Raw genomic sequence first — 23114 nt, forward strand, 5'->3', positions numbered from 1 at the left:
ACTATGTTTTATTCAAAGAATAATACATACATCCAAACTTTCACATTTATTAAGTTAGATTTAGTTGTTAATGAGATAAAGTTTAATTTGATATGCATAATTACAAGATGGATAGTTATACCTAAGTTGTATAAGTGAAAGTTGCAAAAACAAAGAAAGAACAGAGACATATATCCTTTGTTATATAACATCTCATGACCTTGATTATAAAATACAGCTTCTAATTTGTGATTGTTACCTGTTGTTTACATCTTGTTTATTGAATCTCTTAAACATAAACTAAATATTATTTATAAATCTATCGATTATTGTATATTTATTCCAACAATGAATTACGGAAAGTATTGAATGTAATCTTGAAATAAATAATGGAAAAATAATATGTCCGTATTGATTGTAAAATTATAAGAGTTATCTTGTTGATAATAAAACATACTGATTGTTATAATACTGTTTATTAATAAAAAAATGAGAGTGAGGTACCTAATATATTAGTGCCTAAGAACTTTTAGATAATACAAGATTGAATGGAAAATGGCGCGCTTTATTACAAAACTCTAGTCAATATTAGGTAGGGGGCGTGAGAGTCTACGTTTATTTCTATATTAGTTTCTATTTTCTATGTTTAATAATGCCTTTATCAGCTCGCACCGACCTTCCAGGACGTGGTGCATGTTCGTCGAAAATACACGAATCCTAATTCGAGCAAAAACGAAATGAGTTTCCGAACGAACTATTAATTAGCAATTTATAGTTATATTGTAACCAAACGCAGTATATAAATTGAATGCTTTGACAATTTAGAACTTTCTTCTTTTGGTCGTTGTTTCTCATAAGAAATACAGTCATCAGAGTCATTGGTATCCATATAAAACAATTTAAAACCCATCACAGCGGTATTATGGATTCCGTTGTACGACCACCTCTGGACCGTGTAATTCGCGTGGCTACGTTTATCCACGCTACTGCCGTCGTACCAGTTTCGCTTTTCCCTCATGCTTTTTTGTAATTTCAATGACCTGGTTCTTTTGTCTTGTCTGTTGTATTTGGTTGTATTTTTACTAAGATAAATTTAGGTACGTTTTTTTTTATTAATAAAATAATATTGACCAAAAAATATTTTTTTAATTGAGAACAACGTCTCTATTGATTATTAATATTGAATTTGGCTGTATCATTTTCGATGTCGTTAATTTACCCTGTCGTTTATTAATATACAATTATTTTTAAAAAATTGTATATGTTGCGTGTTTCCCGTTGGGCCGACCGATCAATGATACGATTTTACGGATCACTAAATCGAAGAGCTCAACGGGCACACTCAATTTGTTTAAAGTTGTCTAGCTCTTCATTAATTCATCATGGTTACTATGACAACGTAGGGCCAAAACAAATGCAGATAGAACATATTAGATGCTTAGGTAACCGGGGTAACCGCGAGTTTCAACAAAAAATCATATTTTTATTTCAGTTTTTTCCTAAAAGAAAGAGTTTGATGGCAATATTCTTGTAATAAAGGTAACTGGAGATTTATTTATAGCATACTACTAACTAGTGATTGTAACTTCCTATTATATAATAGTTTTTTATCTTCTCGTGCTTATATACCATTAATATGTAACACAGATCCGCAACAGTTCGTGTTTCAATTTTATTGTAGACCATTTACATCTACGTGACAATATTCCGCTTCCGACCATGTTTTTGTTTCTTGTTTTTTATCTAAAATCTTGCTTTCTCTTTGAATCCGAGTTTGAATGTTTACTTTTTTGCGAGTGAGTTAATAAAACAAACTAAAATATACCCAGGAAAAGACTTTTTCAACTACAAAAACAAAAACAATCCAATTACAGCAGCTTAAACTTGGTACACTGAATTTACTTATATTTTAATTATAATTTACTGTACATTGTGTCTAGCATGAATATTTGTGATAATCGCCATCGCCATATCATCATAGACAAAATTTGTATTCAAATTTGCCCCTCTCGGGCGTAAAGAAAACCAAAGATCTCATACTAATTTCGACATTATTGTCAATGACGATACGAAAGCGATTGTCACAAATACTCGTGCTAGGCCCACTGAATACTTCCTACACATTTTCATCGGACTTTATGCTATTAGGGTTGCCAGGTCGCCAAACCTACTAGCCAGATAGACCAGCCAGTTTGGCCGGACATTTGGGTAGAAAGGTCGGACACCCTATATTATTTAGTAATTAATAGGTACACTCTCGTTTGGGAAATGTAAAAAGACTAACAAAAGCCGGAAAACCTTTTTTTTGCCGGACACGCAATCAAAAAGCCTACCTATGTCCAGCTTTATCCGACGCCTGGCAATGCTATATGCTATAGTGTTTTAACATTTCAAGAAATGAAATTTACGTTAAATTACAGTGTCAAGGATAAAGTATTATTATACAGGACGTAAAAACTACAATCAGACCGTAACGAAAACTTTTTATTGCATATTTTGGTTTTTAACTCGATGCCAGCCAGATATTTTACGATAACAGACTGCGTCTCTGGCGTTGTTTCCGCTTCCGTTAGCTCAACGACCATAACGCACAACACTAGTGCCACAACATGTTACGCAACCACGCGAGACGCACGCCTCTCATGAAAGTGAAGTTTTGTTGTTGCCAGTAACGCGATGTTACTTGATGTAATTGTCCCGAATTACGACTTGTGTAAAAACTATAAACCACGTACGTGTTTATGGTTTTTTTCTTTAGCTTTTTAGCATACAAATATATAATTTTAATAATAAACATGTTAACTTTTTTGTTTATGACTACACTGTATAAATAAAAATGTATTTACACCCTTGACCTACCCAACAGTTACATGTTATAGTTTTATATAATGACCTTTATCGCTATGAATATTCAAACGAAACTATTTTTTTTTTTATAAATTGATTAATCAACTTTACAGCCATAAACAATGTGACGTTGAATGAATTGTTTTATGAATATGTTTAACCATGTAGTATATGGACACATGTCATACCATTCCTGATGTAATATTGTTTTGTCTGTTGCATTATTCATTATTACACCGTAGTAGGATCAACAGTTATAGTTTTCAGCCAGCATTTATAATTGGAATGCGTATTAAGATTAACAAAAGAAGGGATACAAAGATGTTATGTGAAACTTGATCAACAAACGAAATTAAAGACAAATGATATATCACCAGCTGTCGCTCTTAAATTAAAAAAAAAACTTTATAAGTAGTCTATGTATTCCTCCAGACTATGTTCTACATCTGTGGAAAATTTCATCAAGATCCGTTGAGCCGTTCCGGAGATATTTCAAACAAACATCCATCTATCCATTCAAGCATTCGTATTTATAATATGAGTAAGATTGACTATTGTCACCACAAAGGTCGTGACACTCGCTGTGTACTCTTGTAGAGTCATAATAAAGCAATATATACGACGAAAAATGTTTTCATCGCAGGCAAGTCTCAAGGTCATAGGTTGGCTGTTCATTTCATATTTGTCTTAAAAAATCTCGTATATTTGCAGATCACAATGACGCTGGAACAGCAGTTGGTGTGGGTGCGTGAGGGTTCCGAGGGGTTCGTGTTAGCGCGGCTACATGAGCTCCTCGGTGAGGAGGCGGACGTCGTGCCATTGGACAGCAAGCACGCGCGCCGCGTCGCCAACTTCGATGATATACTGCCCGCCGGCGACCCTGACAAGGAAGTCGATGATAATTGTAAGTTAATCTGACTGTTGAGACTGATCAAAATACAATTTTAGGTATCGGCAAGATGAAAAGGGATTCGAGATACACACATCTGCGAACGCTTTCCTTTACCCGCAGTACATATCTGCACAGACATAAGTTCTCAGTAAACTACTAGCTACGATGAAGTTAACCAATTGTTTGGCCTGGTATAATTTCTAAGCTACAATTAATCCATTCAGCACTACCATAGCTTATTCTAAGTAAACTGAAGTGACTATTAACTCTATTATTTTGACCATTGCTTAACTATAGTTCTTAGTCTATTCATCAATACAGATAATGTTTTTACTCTGTGAAACTACAGGTTTAATCGTTTGTAAAACTATGATTGCAATGGGGTCAAGTAAATTTAATAGCTGAACAAATTATTATATTTATTGTTATTATTCAGTTGGTCACGCAAACCTAGTGTACTTATTGTGTGCAGTAAACCAACATAGTTACGATTTCTTAAAAATTTAACACATACCGCCATGTGGTGATGCCCGCGACTCCGTCCGCGCGGAATTAAAAAAATAATTAGTAGCCTATGCATTTTTCCAGACTATGTTCTACATCTATGCTAAATTTCATCAAGATGTGTTGGGCTGTTCCGGAGATACCTTAAAACAAACATCCATCCATCCATCCATCTAAACATTCGCATTTATAATATTAGTAAGATTAAAGTTGACTATGTAAAATCGATTGAAATTAATTTTATTTAATACAAATTCATTTAATAAGACGAAGCCAAATTAACATTCAGACACTTGTTTCTGGGTTGAATTATTTTATAAACATTTTCATTGTTTTTTTTTACTATAAACAATATTGTTAATTTTTCAGGCGAACTGATGTTCCTGAACGAGGCTACATTGCTAAACAACATAATATGTCGCTACAAAAAGAAAAAGATTTACGTAAGTATAAATTATGACACAGGCTAAATCAGTAGAATCATTTCTTATCTAATTTTAATTTATTTTACTTAGAAACGATAAGTATCTGCTTTTTTAGTTGCACTGTAAACTTGCAATTCCAATAAATTAATTAGGAACGGCTTAACTCGCGTTTTATTGTCTGGTGACGGCACCGACTAGTTTCGGACCCGTCGGGGCGCGACGCGACCGCAAAGAACTCGAAACACTTGTCCTGAAGATGGACCCCCGACGGGTCCGAAACTAGTCGGTACCTTCACCGGACAATCATACGCCACTTTTCGCCAATTAATTAATTAAAATAATGTCTCACGAAAGTTTAAACAATTTAATTACAGTGACAATTTAAACTTTAAACTATTTACTTTACTCTATTGCACTAGACAGAAAAAACATTGTGACAAGCCAGTAATTTTGAAACTATTAACTTTTAACAAATATTGACGCAAGACTGAACTATCACTAAATACAAATCAGTCCTTGATAAAGTTCGTTGAACTTACGTCTATAATTCATCTCGTTTGATCACTATCACTTTGTTAATCTCGTACATATTTAAATTATTCCTTTAAGAGATATGCTATGCAACTCTTAGTAAGCATTAAGATAACAAGTTTTTATTAAATCTAATATTTAAAAAAAAATTGAAATTGTTCTACGGTGTCACTGTTCTATGTCGTCTTAAGGTGTGAGTCATGCGACACTCTGTCCAGCCTTGAGGACGCGCTTTGCTTTGCTATCGATTGTAACCGCATCGTACACTTATTGTTACGTAACTACATACAAGTTCATATTTCTTTGGTAACTTTACTGGATTTATAACATGCATTAATAGGAAGCAGATGCCAAGAATTAAATTAAATATTAAGAGATATTTTCTTCAAACCATGGCGTTTTAGTTTAATTAACTATGTAATTTTTTTTTTGCTAGTATATCTATAATCTATATATATTGTGAAAAGATCTTAGAGATTTGTCTTCGGATTACGCTGTTGATCTCTTATTCGAATACTCCCAAATATATAAGAGAATCATGGTGACATTGATTTTTTATGGTATTAGTTCGATAATGTGCAATTTTATGAATGACATCCATACAAAATGTTAGTAATACATTATGTTAAAGTAAAATCCATCTTGATTTACCTCGTGAGATTCTAGAACAAAGCAATGTGAAACAATTTGTTTCTGTCCGCACTTAGAATAGTGTTTTGTGAGAAATACACACAATAGATTGCGATGTCCAGCCTTGTTGGCAACTACAATGTCATGCAGTTTGATATTTGATAAGTGCTGAGAACTCATTTAATAACTTAGAAATAAAATTATTTGCTTAGAATTATAAGTCATCTTATATTGAAATTCTTTATTTAATCAATTTACAAATTCAAGGTCAATTATCTTAAGTACATGAAATTATTACTTTTCTTTTTATATAAAAAGGAACATAAAACACTCTGAATCATAACATTTTCCTGTCTAACTACAGTTTGTTATTTTTCCTAAGAGCTTTAGAAACCACTTTTTTGCTGAAATGTACTTAAACGAGATCTAATTTATTCTAAGATTAATATTTTTCTACGTGTCGTTACACGGGTTTATGCTTGTCTAGCATATATTAAAGGTCATGATAGGTAATTGGATCTGCGCTCATGTAAAGTAATACAAATTAGGGTGTACTTATATCTAAGTAGATTATATTCAGGGTCTCGTACATCAAAGCCACCTGCTAATAAAGTACATTAAGCAATTTTTAACGTGTATTTAATATTCATATATGTACGATAATGAATAGATAATGTGACAAATACTCATGACTCAGAGGACAAGGTGAAGATAACGTTTTTCGATTTTGCCACGAATTATGTTTCACTTTATTTCTATTGTGTCGATTCATGTTTTTGACGTCACCAATATAATACCAGTATATGTAAAATTTAGCGTACCTATTAAGTTACAAAATTTTGATAGTTTAAAAAAATGGATATATTAGGGAACGATATGATAACTAAGTTGATGGTTGAGAGAAAAGCGAGTACTGGAGAAATTATGTAGCACCGAGTGAGGAAGTTGTAAACGAGCATTATAACATATGTTATGTTATAAATGAGCAACATAAATTATGTTATGTTATGTAACTCGTTGTTACGAGTGAACCATTGTAATATTTTTACAGACATATGTGGCCAATATACTGCTGGCTGTGAACCCGTACGAAGACATTCCAGACTTGTACTCGTCGGCCACTATCAAGAAGTACCAAGGCCGTTCGTTGGGAGAACTACCACCTCACGTCTTTGCTATAGGTACAAAAAAATCAACATTCTTTTCCAGAGAAACTATAGACAATCGCTGATTGTCTCTGTCATAAGAAATATCTAAGTCGAAGCCTATATGTTGCTTTTCCACAGTCAAATTTTGTCGTGGTCTTAAACTGAAAGAGTTGTATACTTTAAAAACAGATAAAAGATCATCATCTCCCTGGCCTTATCCCACTCACGTGCGGTCAGCACACAAGGTTTTAGAAAACCTTAAAGTTTTTGCTTAAGTTTTAACTAATTATAAACAGATACAACATAAAAAAGGAAAAAGACAAGAAAAAGATAAAAACAGATATAACAGTATGTTTAATTCCACTGTGTTTCGGCAATGGAAACCAACGCTAACGTTACATATATACATCTAGTGTGAATATCTTGTCAGATTCGTTCCTAAAACACATTTTATGTTAACATAATTTCTACCTTTCAGCGGACAAAGCTTTTCGTGATATGAAATCGTTCAAACAGTCCCAGTCTATCATAGTATCGGGAGAGTCGGGCGCGGGCAAAACGGAGTCCACTAAGTACATACTTAAGTACCTCTGTGATTTGTGGGCGAAGGGCGCCGGTCCCGTTGAACAGAAGATATTGGATGGTCAGTTGATATTTACATCTTAAACTGTCTGTGTTGTTGAAATAGTAAAGAAGGAAAGTTAGACCATCGGTTCTTCATAAGAAAATGTGTATTTAAGTCTTTATCCATCTAATTTTAGAGCTAAGACGTAACAATATAGTGATTATTATTTGAAACTTATTGGTTCTTAAGAAAGGACTTCAAAAATGAGTACTAACGTAACTTTATTCAAAACAGCTATTTTACAATAAAAAATTAACTTTCAGCCAACCCGATACTTGAAGCTTTCGGTAACGCAAAAACAACGAGAAACAACAACAGTTCTCGCTTCGGCAAATTCATGGAGGTTCACTTTAGTGCTAAATACCAAGTGGTGGGGGGACATATCTCGCATTATCTGCTAGAAAAGTCTAGAATATGCACGCAGAGCGCAGAGGAAAGGAACTACCATGTCTTCTATTTGCTCTGTGCTGGTGCGCCCCAGGAGTTAAGAGCTGCACTGAAGATCACCAAGCCTGATGATTATCAAGTAAGATTTCTTTCCATTCAGTATTACATCCATCCATACACACATTTGTCATACAACTTCATGTTTATATGTTACTATTGCGTAGTACTTGAAGAACGGCTGCACTCAGTACTTCACGAGCGCGGGGTCTGAGAAGAAGATCAGCGCGAGTCAAAAGAGCAAGCAACAGGCGGCCAAGGGCGGCTTACGGGACCCCATACTGGACGACGTCGAGGACTTCCAGAGGTTGCATCAGGTAAGTTATCATAACTCATAATATGCTTTTGCCATCACATTGAAACGGAAAAAGATTGAAGGAAAGTTAATAGGTTAACAAACAAGCAAGCGGCAGCCGGAATTCTCCGAAATAGCGAAGTGATCGTTGTTCATTGTCATCCGCATTTGCAGATGCTTTTCGAAACTTTAATCAGCAGAGCAGGGGACACACAGAAGCACACGAATTTCCAACGCGTCCCTTTCGCCGCCAAATCTACTCACGCTTCTCATCCTTTCCATGTACGAAAAGGGAAGAGAACCAAAATTAATACTCCTGTATAAAGCTGCTTTTAAATTTTCCAAATATCTACGATCTGTTACTTCCAGATACAAATGGTAGTATTGTATTTCAGGCACTATCACGTGTAGGTTTAACTGAAGAAGAAAAGCGTTCAGTATACAGTGTAGTGGCTGCAGTTCTTCATCTCGGCAACGTGGAGTTTGAGGAAGACGGTGGTGCGCGAGGAGGCTGCAGCGTCGCCCAGCACTCGGAGCCGGCGCTCGCCGCAGCCGCACATCTACTGGGAGTTGACGCCGCGGAGCTCCGCATGGCGCTAGTGTCGCGACTCATGCAGAGCTCGCGAGGTGGATTAAAAGGCACTGCTATCATGTAAGATTATTTTCTTTTCTTTTTCTCTTTGTATTTGCAGTGAAAAACGTATAACAATTAATAGGGACTGGTATAAAATAATATATTATCCCGAATTGTGGACGCCAAGAAGTTCTACATGGCGCTAGTGTCGTGCGTCATGTAAAGGAAACTTTAAGCGGAAATAAAAATACTTGAAATTTATGGTTTTTGTGTCTATTACTGCTACTTAAGTGATATTAAGTGACTGGGTTGTATCAGGGTGCCGTTGAAGCCTTACGAAGCGATGAACGCACGCGATGCGCTGGCGAAGGCGGTGTACAGCAGATTGTTTGACTACATCGTACATCGCATCAACGCCAGCATTCCCTTCCAGGCCTCCGCCTACTACATCGGCGTACTCGACATCGCGGGCTTCGGTGAGACAAATACTTACATCTACATACAAATACATTACAAATTGTAGTTCTTAAATTTAACAGTGGTAGACGCCAATAACATCAGTTGCACGAATTGGCTTCGCTCAGTGAAATATCACAACCACACAGAAGACAGGCGTCAAGTGGAAGTAATTCCAAGTACAGTCTGATGAGTGTGGTGATGGAGGACTCATTTTAGTCCTCCTCCCCTTCCCATCACTTTTCTTATAAGGGGAGGTGGATTTGATGGAGGAGGAGATGCATAGGAAGGTTAAATATTTTCTTTTTGTGCGTCTCCTCCTTCGTCGATGTGGTTCTAAGCTGTCGTCCACGACTTCTACTAGTAGCATATGTGTTTTTCCAGACTAAGTTCTACATATATGCCAAATTTTAACAAGATCTGTTTAGCCGTTCTGGAGATACCTTTTAATAAACATCCATACATCCAAACGTTCGCTTTTATAATATTAGAATCATTAATAAAATTAAAAGTTTTGTTATTGGCTACGTACGTATGTTAACGTTTCGGCCATCGTTTAATTCATGTACCATTGTTTCCAGAATACTTCCAGATGAACAGCTTCGAGCAGTTCTGCATCAACTACTGCAACGAGAAGCTGCAGCAGTTCTTCAACGAGCGCATCCTCAAGAACGAGCAGGATCTGTACAAGCGCGAGGGACTCAATGTGCCCGAGATAAGATTTGTGGATAACCAGGATTGTATAGGTAACTTTCTTATATGAATTACGGACAGACAGATAGACTGACAAAAATGTTAACAAATTGTTTTTTGTAATATTACATACAGACACTCTTATTTAAGTAATTTTATAGATAATAGACTCATGTTTATTGAAAGAAATGTTCAAATTTATTTTTTGGCTTGCTCTTCCTAATAAAATGCTAAATAATGATTAAATATTTTTCAGGAATTCAATAGATTATTTTATAAAAGTGCTTTAATAAAAAAACTATATTTTTTATCTTTGAGAGGAAAGTAAAAATTACTAAAAAAAAGCTGATCATTACATCTATAATTATATCTGATAAAGTTTGTTGCTTTAGATATAAAGCTTTAATTTTAACTTTAATATCTTTTAACTTCAATTTGAAATTACGGTTTTTTCTTTTTATGAAATGTTTGATTAATTGAATGTTTTTTTTTATTTGTACAGATTTGATAGAGAGCAAGAATCATGGCATCTTCCATCTGTTAGATGAGGAGTCAAAGTTACCTAAACCGGAATTTGGTCACTTCACTCACTCTGTACACAAACAACTCGGTGGGAACGCGACAAGGTACATATAGCCTTGTTTAAGTCTATATATAAAATTTTCTTGTCACAATGTTTGTTACCATATTACTTCGAAATGACTTGACCGATATTTCTGAAATTTTATATGCATATTTAATAGGTCTTAGAATCGGCTTCTATCTATTTTTTATACTCCTAAATGATAAGGGCTGTCCACCCCTAACATTTAAATATAGATTATATTATTTGCTGTAAAAAAAGATTTCTATGAGTGAAAGAATTTTTTAAATTTGTTCAGTAGTTTTTGATTTTGAATGACACAAACTAACAAACAAAACTATATTATTTATAATATAGTAGAAGCCTTATTAGGAACATAAACTGTGTCTTTCTAGCAACATATTGTGTATTTATGTAGGACTAGTTGTCGCCTTAGACAACGTTTGCAAGGAATTAAATAAAAAAATATAATAAGTGTCCCATGTGTTTTTTCAGACTGTCATCTACATCTGTGCCAAATTTCATCAAGATCCATGCAGCCGAACCGGAGATATCTTCTAACAAACATCCATCCATCCATACATCCAAACATTCGCATTTATAATATTAGTAAGATTATATTGATATTGATATAATAATGTCAAATCAATATAATCTTACTAATATTATAAATTCGAATGTTTGGATGGATGAATGGATAGATGTTTTTCTGAAGGTATCCCCGGAACGGCTCAACGGATCTTGATGAAATTTGGCGTAGATGTAGAACATAGTCAGGAAGAACACATAAACTATTAATAAAGTTTTTATTTAACTCTGTGCGGACGTAGTCGCGAGTGACAACTAGTCAAACATGAATATAAATAATTTTCAGTTCTCGTCTGCAAGTACCGCGCGCGTCCCGACTGAAGGCGCATCGCATTCTCAGAGATGATGAGGGATTCCTTTTAAGACATTTTGCGGGCGCCGTCTGTTATAACACGGTAATATTTACCTTGTTTTATCATTAAATATCATTTCTTATTTCTTTTCAGCCACGTAACGTCCACTGCTGGGCATAATATAATTAAATACCACTATTGTTGAATTTCGTTGAAGTGTCAATTGTTATCTATTAAATTGGTCTAACTATAAACGCGCAAATTCATGAAATATTATTTATTAAATTACCCTAACTATAAACGCGCAAGTTAATGTCACTGAGAGTTAATTATTATGTCTACGTTGGTATTTCTATTGAAAAAAAGCAAATATAATTTATAATTGTCTTCCTAATCTTTTCTTGTTGTAATCCAGCGCTGGATTCGATCACTGGATTAATGTAAACGTGGTGTTACGTCATCTGTTAACAGAATCAATTCATAGAGAAGAACAACGACGCTCTGCATGCTTCGCTAGAGTTCTTAGTTCAGGAATCGAGCTGCTCTCTGGTCCAGCAGCTGTTCCTCACCAGTGATAACAACAATGCCAAGGGAAAGCTCAACTTCATCTCCGTCGGTGCCAAGTTCCAGGCGCAGCTCTCTCAGCTCATGGACAAGTTGAAGGAAAACGTAAGTTTTTATTGACATAGTCAAAGACATAAAGTCATAAGACTATATGTTTTTTTTTAAAGAGGGTGAAAAATAATTCATTTTTTATTCGATGTTCTATATCTGTGCCATATAATGTAATAATGAGATCATATGTAGTCTACATGTTCTTCCAGACTTTATTCTACATCTATACTAAATATCATGAAAATTCATGCAGCAGTTCTGAAGATACCTTCAATCAAACATCCATCTAAACAATTGTTTGTATATGAATTAAGGAAGTTTAATTTTTTTATCTCTATATAAAACGCTATATGTTTAAAGGTCATAAGATTGAAATTATAAATATGATCAGGGTACAAACTTCGTGAGATGCGTGAAGCCGAACAGCCGCATGCAGGGTCGTGTGGTGGAGGGAGCGCTGGTACTGACACAGCTGCAGTGCTCCGGCACAGCCTCAGTGCTGGCCCTCATGCAGCACGGCTACCCCTCGCGCGCGCACTGCCGCGACCTGCACGCCATGTACTCCGCTCATCTCCCGCACCAGCTGCAGAAACTCTCCCCCAGGCTCTTCTGCGAGGTTTGTACGGCTCCTATACTGACACTTGTATACTGACACTTGTACACTGACACATGTATACTGACACTTGTATACTGACACTTGTATACTGACACTTGTATGCTGACACTTGTATGCTGACACTTGTATGCTGACACTTGTATACTGACTCTTGTGTAGTGACACTTGTGTAGTGACACTTGTATACTGACACTTGTATACTGACGCTTGTATGCTGACGCTTGTATACTGACACTTGTATGCTGACACTTGTATGCTGACACTTGTATGCTGACACTTGTACACTGACACTTGTATACTGACACTTGTGTAGTGACACTTGTACACTGACGCTTGTATGCTGACGCTTGTATACTGACACTTGTATGCTGACACTTGTATGCTGACACTTGTATGCTGACACTTGTACACTGACACTTGTATACTGACACTTGTGTAGTGACACTTGTACACTGACGCTTGTATGCTGACTTTGTATACTGACACTTGTATGCTGACACTTGTATGCTGACACTTGTACACTGACCCTTGTGTACTGACACTTGTATACTGACACTTGTACACTGACACTTGTATGCTGACTTTGTATACTGACACTTGTATGCTGACACTTGTATGCTGACACTTGTACACTGACCCTTGTGTACTGACACTTGTATACTGACACTTGTACACTGACACTTGTATACTGACAATTATATGCTGACACTTGTGTACTGAAACTTATATGCTGACACTTGTATACTGATACATTCTGATACACTTACATTGGCAATTCCTCTGATGGACTATGTGTTTGTGTACAGGCGATAGTGCACAGCTTCGGTCTATCGGACAAAGACTACAAGTTCGGTGTGACGCGTCTGTTCTTCCGGCCCGGGAAGTACTCTGAGTTTGACACCATCATGCGCTCGGACCCCGACAACCTGAAGGCTATCGTGGACTCCGTCCTCGCCTGGCTCGTCAAGTCTCGCTGGAGGCGGTCCATATTTGCAGCACTTTCTGTTATTAAATGTAATTATACATTTTTATTACTCCTGTACTGTGGAGTTGATTATCTTTTTATTTATATTAGCTATAGCCCGTGACTCTGTCTGAATTAAAAACAATAAGTAGAGTATATGTTCAAGCAGACTATGTTCTACATCTGTGCCAAATTTCATCAAGATCCATTGAGTCTTTCCGGAGATACCTACAAACAAACATCCATCCATCCATCTAAATTTTCGTACTAAGAAATCAAATAGAATTTATTGTTTTCTTACAATCTAGTTCTTAAATTGAATTTTTTTTTAATATAACCAATGCCAGTATGCATTATATTCCACTTTACTTTACTTTTATTATATATATAATTTAAAATGTTAAATTTTCAGTGAAGAATAAAATACTATATCGTCGCGAATGTCTTCTTCTGCTACAAAAGACCATCAGAGGGTACTTAGTGCGGCGTCAGCACAGACCTCGCTACCAGGGTATTGCTAAAATTAAAGCTATAGAAGATAGCCTCAAGAAGATGGAGTCTGTCACAGCACAGCTCAGTAAGGAGAAGGAGACAGCAAAGAAGAATATAGAAAATCTTAGGAACTCTATTAGAAATGCTTGTGCTTTGATTAAGGTAATATTTTATTGCTGAAATGTTCTTATATATGTTGAGGGTAATTTTAGGTTACATTTTATAGTGAAGGTGAATTGCTTACAAAACATAGATTAAAGTAAATAAATCGATTTTGACTTCAAATATGTGTGAATCAATTTAATTTTTTATGAAATTTTTATGGTTTTCGTTCGATTTTTTTTTGTAACGTCCTTAGTGTTAGTTCACTAACGTAACATTGTAACGACGTTCGATTGACATGATTATAATAAACTAGCTTTTTCCCGCGACTCCGTCCGCGCGGAATAAAAAATAGATAGCGGGGTAAAAATTATCCGTTTCCTGGTTCTAAGCTACCTGCCCACCAATTTTCAGTCAAATCGATTGAGCCGTTCTTGAGTTATAAATAGTGTAACTAACACGACTTTCTTTTATATATATATATATAGATTTGTAATGAATATTTAAAAAAAAGGTAAGAAATTGTGTAGTTTTAATTTAAAAAAAAATTGCGGCTGTCGTTACAAGGTTACGTTGTTGGATTTTGATGAAGTGTCAAATGTGACTTATTTAAATGGTCCACATATAAATGGTAATTTTAAAACTTAAATTAATTGGTGTCTTATATAATTATTTCTAGAGCAACGAGAAAATATCTCGCACTGAGATAGACCAGTTATATAACAAGCTGAGTAAAGACGCGGAGTCTCAGATGGCCGCGCTTCAGAAGGCTATGACTGATCAGAAGAACAGGTAAACACTTTAACACTCAGCAAGTTAACACTTTATTTCTTAATTTTGTTCTATTTTTTTTTTATTTTTTTATTTTAATGTACAAAACAATTTAGAATCAATACAATTTATAATAGGCAGCAGTACGAAAACCCACAGGGTTTAAGTGTACTCACTGGTCGCTTAGGTTATTACAATCAACAAATTAAGAATATTACAGACGTCCTTTACTTCATTTCAATAATTTTACTGAGAAAGATTAAACTGTTTTCAGATCATAAAAACCGTTTGATTGACAATTGTATGATAAATATAAATTATTGAGTTAGAAGTGCCGATTTCAAGGTACTTTTACATTTTGTTGGCTTTTTAACGATTTGGTCAAGCACATCGCTTTCTAATTCGTTGAGCAGCTGCGGCAAGAGATATTGCCAATTGCGCATACCATATACATTATTGTAAGTAGGTAATTTATATTTGGGTACATTAGGTAAATTTCGTAACTGGTTAGGCCTTTGATTTAGTTTTAATTGGGGTAAGTTATCTATTTCATCACAAATAGTATACAATTTAATTTTTTTATGGATATCTAAAATGTTACAGTAACGGAAAATATTCTGCTCATTGCATGATTTATTTAAATGCTTTGGTATGATTATTTTAAGTATTTTTAGTTGCAACAAATATATATTGTTTATATAGCTACTGTATGTTCTGCCGTAACTGCTCAACCCATAACCTATGACAGCGTCGGCCAGAGCGTTGTACAACATTCTCAAAATCTTATACGGTAATTTCTGTCTGAGTAGGGACAGCCTAGAAAGAACTGATCTTAGCTTTTTACAAACGTAATCTATATGTGGCTTCCAGTTAAGCTTACTATCTACAATAAGTCCTAAGTATTTATGTTCCTTGACAGTTTCAATTAAGGTACAACCTTTGTTGCAAACGGGTGTTTGTCGGTGTAGGCATTGGTGGGAATGTGCTGTTATGGAAGGTTTGATTAATGATTTAATATGAGAGGAATGTATGTGCATGAGCTTAGTTTTTTCGTGGTTTATGACCAAGCCTACATCGTGAGCCCATTTGCATAACAAATCAAAATTTAACTGCATTTTGTCTATTGCGTTCGTTAGGCATTGATCTGCTACAACAATGCAAGTATCGTCAGCAAATTGGTATACAGAGCCCTCAGTTAGTACGTTACACAAGTCGTTACAATATAGTAGGTATTCCGTCGGACCCAGTACTGAACCTTGAGCGGTGCCTTCTTCAGTTGGAATAAAATCACTAAAAACATTATTTATCTTTAATGTCGTTAATCGGTTGTTGTGGTAATTTTTAAATAAATCTAAAAGAGGTCCCTGTATGCCATTTTGTGCGAGTTTCTCATATAAAGTTGAGAATTTTAAAGTTTCAAATGCCTTACTAAAATCTATAAACATTGCAAGTACATGCTTCTTTTCATTCAGGTAACTGTTAACATCATTCGTGAATTTACATAATAGTTGCGTAGTGTTTTTATTTTTTTGAAAACCATATTGACGTTCGTCTATTATGTTGTTATTAATTAGATACTTGCACAATTCATTGCCGATATACTTTTCTATAATTTTATCTATACAAGAGAGAATTGTGATTGGCCTATAGTTATTAAAAACATTGAAAGCACCCTTTTTGTGTATTGGTCTTATAACACCAATTTTTAACTTATCTGGGTAAGTACTTTTCGCTATGCATACATTTATAAGATGTGTTATTACAGGAGTTAATTGTTCACATACATATTTAATGTCCGAGGCACGTATGCCGTCATAACCTGGACTTTTATTAATATTCAGATTTTTTATTATAGTCTCCACATCCTATATTTTTAACATTATTTCTAAATTCTCTAGCAAAGTTATTTACTAGGTCTTGTAACTTACAGTTTGAAAAGGACTTTGTAATTGTGTCATCTAACGATTTAGTTATTTTTCCACATAATTTATTTATAATTTGCCATAATCTTATTGGGTTATGTAAATTACTCTGTACATCTTTTTTAATTGCTCTGTTTCTTAAGTTGTTAATGTATTTATTTGTTTTATTTCTATATTTATTGTATAATAATTTGTTCTCTTTATTTTTATTAACAAATGTATACTGAGTTGTTTACTTATATGTATGTAGAGAGGAACAAGAGAGGCTGCGTAAGATCGAGGCGGAGATGCGCGCCGCAGAGGAAGCCAAGATGAAAGAGCAGGAGAGAATCCAACAAGAAGAGGAACACCGCAGGCTGTGAGTTGCACATAATAATCCTAAACTATCAACTTATCTCATAAAATAAAGAACAAGCGACCGTACAGAGGTAGGTATTATACTTTTCAAATATCTTAGCAGCTCAAGGTCATCTTTGAACTGCGCTGCACCCTCCCCCCAAAATCTCACTACACCCTAACACACTTAAGTACTCGCAACAATTTAAGCTTAAACTGTAATAACAAGACAGTAGAGATGTTGAGCTCTTGATAGTGGGTAACAAAGTGTACGTATCTGTGATGCAGTAAAGCGGAGATGGAGTCTCGTCGCAAGGCGGAGGAGGCGGCGCGGCTGCAGCAGGAGCAGCGTGACCTCGCCGCCGCCGCGCAGCTGCAGCGACAGCTCGAGCAGGCCGCGCAGGCAGACCTCGAGAACAGGGACAGGTCCGATACGTGATACACATCTGTACACTATGCACATTATCACTTGTGTACACTATACACATTATCACAGGTGTACAAAATACACATTATCACTTGTGTACACAATACACATTATCACTTGTGTACACAATACACATTATCACATGTGTAGTTGCGTTGCATTGAATATATTCCATAGCTTAATGATGAATTTGTAAAGGAAAAGATATATTTCTGCTAATGATTAATTTTTTCTTATGAAAATGACAAGAATGTAAATCGGAACTGCTATGTACACTGGAAGCGCGAGGCATTCCCTACACAAGTGTCTCTTGACTACTTTTTGGGAAGCCCCGGCAACTTGATTGTAAAGATTTACTTGAAATAAATACATTTTTTTTTTTAAGAATGTGTAGATGAATGTCAGAAAAAGTAAAAAAAAATCAACGAAATAGGTGAAATTCGCGGGTCGCAGTGGCAGCGCAATCCCGATGCCGGTGTTACCACAACATGTGTACATAGTTAAAATTACCACATGTGTAAACAATACACATAATATTACGCAATATAATCTGTACACTTTACACAATACTAGATATTAAATATATTTTGTGTAACAGACTTGAGCAGGAGAGGAGAGATCACGAGATGGCGATGCGCCTCGCTGAAGAAACCAACGGACACGTGGAAGGTTCTCCGCCGCAACTTAGAAGGTATTTGTTCACATTTATTTGTATGTAACATATTATTATTTTGTGAATTTAAAACTTGTTTTATGTTGTTTTTCATATTTCATATATATTCAATAGGATTTAGGCAAATTTCATTCTCTTGAAAATGTTAGTTACAAATTTATGTCATTTATTTAATAAACTCAAATGAAAAAAATTAAAATGTCTTATGTGTATATTTCTATATACATAAATAGTTGTCAAGTATATAATGTTTATATAATGATTACATAAAGCACGCGTTCTTCCTGTACATAGCTTGTCGTACGTCAGTAATGTTGTATGTTTGCCACAGTTTCCCAACAATGGACACAATGAACGGGGAGAATAAATTGAACAGGTACAAGCGAGACGGAATAAACATCATTTTCTCTTTCGCACGCCGCCTTACTTACGTCCTCTTTCAAACTAACACATTTTTTTTAAATACAGTCGAATTCAAGAGATCGTTATATTTTTCTCGCTTATATGTTTCTTACACCGGAGTTTCTCACTAATGGAGCTCGTCCGGACAATGACTCTCGCCTATGTATATTTCTCACACCGGAGTTTCTCGCTTATGGAGCTCGTCCGGATAATGACTCTCGCTTATGTATGTTTCTCACACCGGAGTTTCTCGCTTATGGAGCTCGTCCGGATAATGACTCTCGCTTATGTATGTTTCTCACACCGGAGTTTCTCGCTAATGGAGCTCGTCCGGATAATGACTCTCACTTATGTATGTTTCTCACACCGGAGTTTCTCGCTAATGGAGCTCGTCCGGATAATGACTCTCGCTTATGTATGTTTCTCACACCGGAGTTTCTCGCTAATGGAGCTCGTCCGGACAATGACTCTCACTTATGTATGTTTCTCACACCGGAGTTTCTCGCTAATGGAGCTCGTCCGGATAATGACTCTCGCTTATGTATGTTTCTCACACCGGAGTTTCTCGCTAATGGAGCTCGTCCGGATAATGACTCTCATTTATGTATGTTTCTCACACCGGAGTTTCTCGCTAATGGAGCTCGTCCGGATAATGACTCTCGCTTATGTATGTTTCTCACACCGGAGTTTCTCGCTAATGGAGCTCGTCCGGATAATGACTCTCGCTTACGTATGTTTCTCACACCGGAGTTTCTCGCTAATGGAGCTCGTCCGGACAATGACTCTCACTTATGTATGTTTCTCACACCGGAGTTTCTCGCTAATGGAGCTCGTCCGGACAATGACTCTCACTTATGTATGTTTCTCACACCGGAGTTTCTCGCTAATGGAGCTCGTCCGGACAATGACTCTCACTTATGTATGTTTCTCACACTTATACTCTCGCTTATAGAGGTTTCTTGATTATCAAGTTTTCGCTTATCCAGGTTCTTGAACTTAAAAATGAACTATTAAACCATTAAATTGGTACCAACATCGAGAACTATAAAATTAAATATTTTGTGATTTCGAAAATAACTCACTTTTTATTTTCTTTATTACTTTATCCCTCATGTTGTTTAAAATGGCTGGCAAAATGTTTGTCAACTATAGTTCTGAAATAATTAGCGTTAGTTGAGGTCAAAATACTCTATATAAAATATACCGTTATACTTGTCATCTTTGACAAACCAGAGAATAATATGTTTTATAAAGGGATTTTGGTCTCGGAAACAAACGTCAATTAAATAGTTGGATTAGCAATAATCTAATTGAAACATTATCTAAATTCTGTCTAATAATTTAACAAGTTATGTTGAAAGAGGACTCTTGTAAATAACAAACTAATTCTGCTAACTTTATTAGGCTTTTGCTTTCTTTTATTTCTTCTGCACGTATTCTGTAAAGTAGTTTGTAGTTTATGTTACTAAATATAACTAATTTTAGTAATAACTTAAGAATTTTTAGTGTGTAAGCTTACTTATTGTGGGTTTCTGAGACTAAAATCGTTCTCAGAAACTCACGTTAAATCTTGTATATTAAAACAATTTTTACGACACAGTTAAAGTTACTTCAAAGTATATAAATCTTCGGAATATTCAATCTTTATTTTTTATACACATTTACAAAAACGTAATATAGCTGTCTCTGTTTCTTCAAAGAGAACGAAAGGGATGGTAATATATCTTTAAAGTGTGGGAACTGATGTGAAAATTTAAACTCACATAACCCTTTTTGCTGTATGTATTTTTAAACAATTTAACTATTTGCATGTATTTTAACATATTGCACTAGCACAATGCCGCACTGTTAACTAAAATTAAACTTTAACGCATCACAATAAGATCTATATTAGATTGACGTGTGTTAGATCTGAGCGCGTGCGGATGCAGCAAGCGATGGCGGGCAAACAGAAGTACGATCTATCAAAATGGAAGTACTCCGAGCTGCGAGACACCATCAACACGTCCTGCGATATCGAGCTGCTTGAGGTAATGTAACGAGGCGATCTGTCATTGGCTGAGGTAATGTGACGTGGCGGTCTGTGATTGGCTGCTTGTGGTAATGTGACATGGCGGTCTGTGATTGGCTGGCGTATCACGACATCTTTGTTAAAGTTAAAAATATTATGTTTTAGTAATTTTTTGCACTGTCAATTTGAAAATTATGTGTGTTTTCGATTGCGATGAACGAACTATATATTTTATAGTTTACTTTCTTCTTAGGTTTGACGATCAAATTGGAAAATAACCTAAAAAAACCTCATATATGTTTATCTAGATGTATGATGGCGTATTTGTTATCATTATGTGTCGTGTAGGCTTGCCGTCATGAGTTCCACCGACGTCTGAAGGTGTATCACGCGTGGAAGGCGAAGAACGCGCGCAAGACCACCATGCATGAGCAGGAGCGCGCGCCTCAGTCCATCATGGAGGCCGGTCAGTATACTGCTATACGTTATCTCTTTCTAATGTTATAATACTGATAAAGAATTGCAATCCACGGTCAATATATCTTCCATACTAATGACAAGATTAATCAAATCAAAGTCCATTCCATTGACATTATTTTTATCACATCAAGTTCTATTTCAACTGACGTTTTTTATCAAATCAACTTCCCTAGTATAGACATCGATTATCAATCTAACTTCCGTACTATTGACATATTTGTAAACAGCGAAAGCTCCTCGTGTGAGCGGTCGTGAAGTGTTGGGTGCGCGTCATCGCTACTTCCGTATCCCGTTCGTGAGACCTGGCGGCGGTGAGCGGCGCGGCTGGTGGTATGCTCACTTTGATGGTCGCTATGTCGCCCGACAGATGGAGCTGCATCCTGATAAGACACCGGTGCTGCTGCAGGCGGGTACGATATACAACGCACTATCTTACACTTACACGTAGAAATCGATCACACGAATACACAATCATTATCCTAAAACAACTTTCATCATCAGCTCACTATACGTCCCCATCGAGGGGCTCGGAGCCTACCCCGAGTTAGGGGTGACTAGGACATAGTCAACCACAGCCAAGTGCGGGTTGACTTCACACATATCTTTGAATTTCTTCTCAAATATGTGCAGCATCACGATGTTTTCCTTCACCGTAAGAACGTCGGATAAATGTACATATGTAAATCGAAAAACACATTGATACATGGCGGGATTCGAACCCAGGACCTGCAGATTGCAAGTCAAGTGCTTAACCCCTGAGCCACCGACGCTCTTTACTTTAAAACAATTTTACTAAACATATATTTTTAGTATTATGTACTACATAGTACTTTTTATACAGGCATAGACGACATGCAGATGTGTGAGCTGAGTCTGGAGGAGACTGGGCTGACGCGCAAACGTGGCGCTGAGATCCTCGAGCACGAGTTCGAGCGCGAGTGGGCGCGCCATAATGGACCACCATATCGCGCTCTTGACAGGTCACTACACTCACTCCACCGCCATACATCTCCCCTTACGTCTCCTACAGTACCCCTAAACCTCCCCCTTACATTCTGTTAACTAAGATAGTTGAACTCTTGTTCTTATTACCATAAGGCTGCTTTACTCTATGTGTCGTTGACGTATATAACACTAGCTGTCGCCCGCAACTTATTCCGCATGGAACTAAAAAAAAAAACTTATTAAGTAACCTATATGTTCTTCCAGACTATGTTCTACATCTGTGATAAATTTCATCAACATCCGTTGATCTATTCCGGAGTTACCTTCAAACAAACATACATATAAACATTCTCATTTATAATATTAGTAAGATTGTACTATTGCCCTAGTACGGCTTCCTTGTCACAATGCAGCACACTGCACTACACAACACTTGCAACATTGTTTAGTACAAATTAAAAACACAAATGTGTTGTAATATTATTATAGTCAATAGAAAGCTATAAAAAAGTTTCTGACTTATACCCATGTTCATTCATACAGATTTTGAAATATCCTTCAGGGCATAAACAAAAAAACAAAAACATTGTGTTATTCAAATGTTGTACATTGAGAGACATTTAGAAAGTTAATAAAAGTATGTTCACATCAAATCTGTTGTATTTTCTTACAGAATCCAGCAATCTTAGCGGAAATGAATTAGGAGTTCAACGATACAAGTTTCTAACTCTATTTATTATTAAGATATTATATATTAAACAAATTAGTGCTTTCAAATGTGCCTTCACAGGTTCGTATGTAGGTATATTGTAAGATTTCATAGCGAGCAAGCTATCATTTTAGAGTCCAAT

General features: G+C 35.9%; 1 protein-coding gene across 2 annotated transcripts in view; it reads left to right on the plus strand.

The window, feature by feature from the left end:
- LOC106720350 (myosin heavy chain 95F) overlaps positions 1-23114 on the plus strand; it is a 39987-nt gene extending 16873 nt beyond the window's left edge. Inside the window, exons 2-26 of one of the 2 annotated variants that reach the window (XM_045679116.1) lie at positions 3538-3730; positions 4592-4665; positions 6860-6989; positions 7435-7599; positions 7845-8107; positions 8193-8342; positions 8716-8972; positions 9213-9370; positions 9932-10096; positions 10546-10669; positions 11501-11609; positions 11979-12176; positions 12514-12738; positions 13545-13752; positions 14115-14356; positions 14976-15088; positions 17240-17347; positions 17614-17751; positions 18351-18443; positions 18757-18801; positions 20737-20857; positions 21187-21304; positions 21546-21728; positions 22160-22298; positions 22937-23114. In XM_045679116.1, coding sequence (XP_045535072.1) covers positions 3544-3730; positions 4592-4665; positions 6860-6989; positions 7435-7599; positions 7845-8107; positions 8193-8342; positions 8716-8972; positions 9213-9370; positions 9932-10096; positions 10546-10669; positions 11501-11609; positions 11979-12176; positions 12514-12738; positions 13545-13752; positions 14115-14356; positions 14976-15088; positions 17240-17347; positions 17614-17751; positions 18351-18443; positions 18757-18801; positions 20737-20857; positions 21187-21304; positions 21546-21728; positions 22160-22298; positions 22937-22952 — 3729 coding nt within the window. In that variant the 5' untranslated portion in view covers positions 3538-3543 and the 3' untranslated portion in view covers positions 22953-23114. The remainder of the gene's footprint in view (positions 1-3537; positions 3731-4591; positions 4666-6859; positions 6990-7434; positions 7600-7844; positions 8108-8192; positions 8343-8715; positions 8973-9212; positions 9371-9931; positions 10097-10545; positions 10670-11500; positions 11610-11978; positions 12177-12513; positions 12739-13544; positions 13753-14114; positions 14357-14975; positions 15089-17239; positions 17348-17613; positions 17752-18350; positions 18444-18756; positions 18802-20736; positions 20858-21186; positions 21305-21545; positions 21729-22159; positions 22299-22936) is intronic. The other variant, XM_045679117.1, reaches the window with a different exon arrangement.

This window comes from Papilio machaon, chromosome 8, assembly GCF_912999745.1.
Source record: "Papilio machaon chromosome 8, ilPapMach1.1, whole genome shotgun sequence".
Lineage (NCBI taxonomy): Eukaryota > Metazoa > Arthropoda > Insecta > Lepidoptera > Papilionidae > Papilio > Papilio machaon.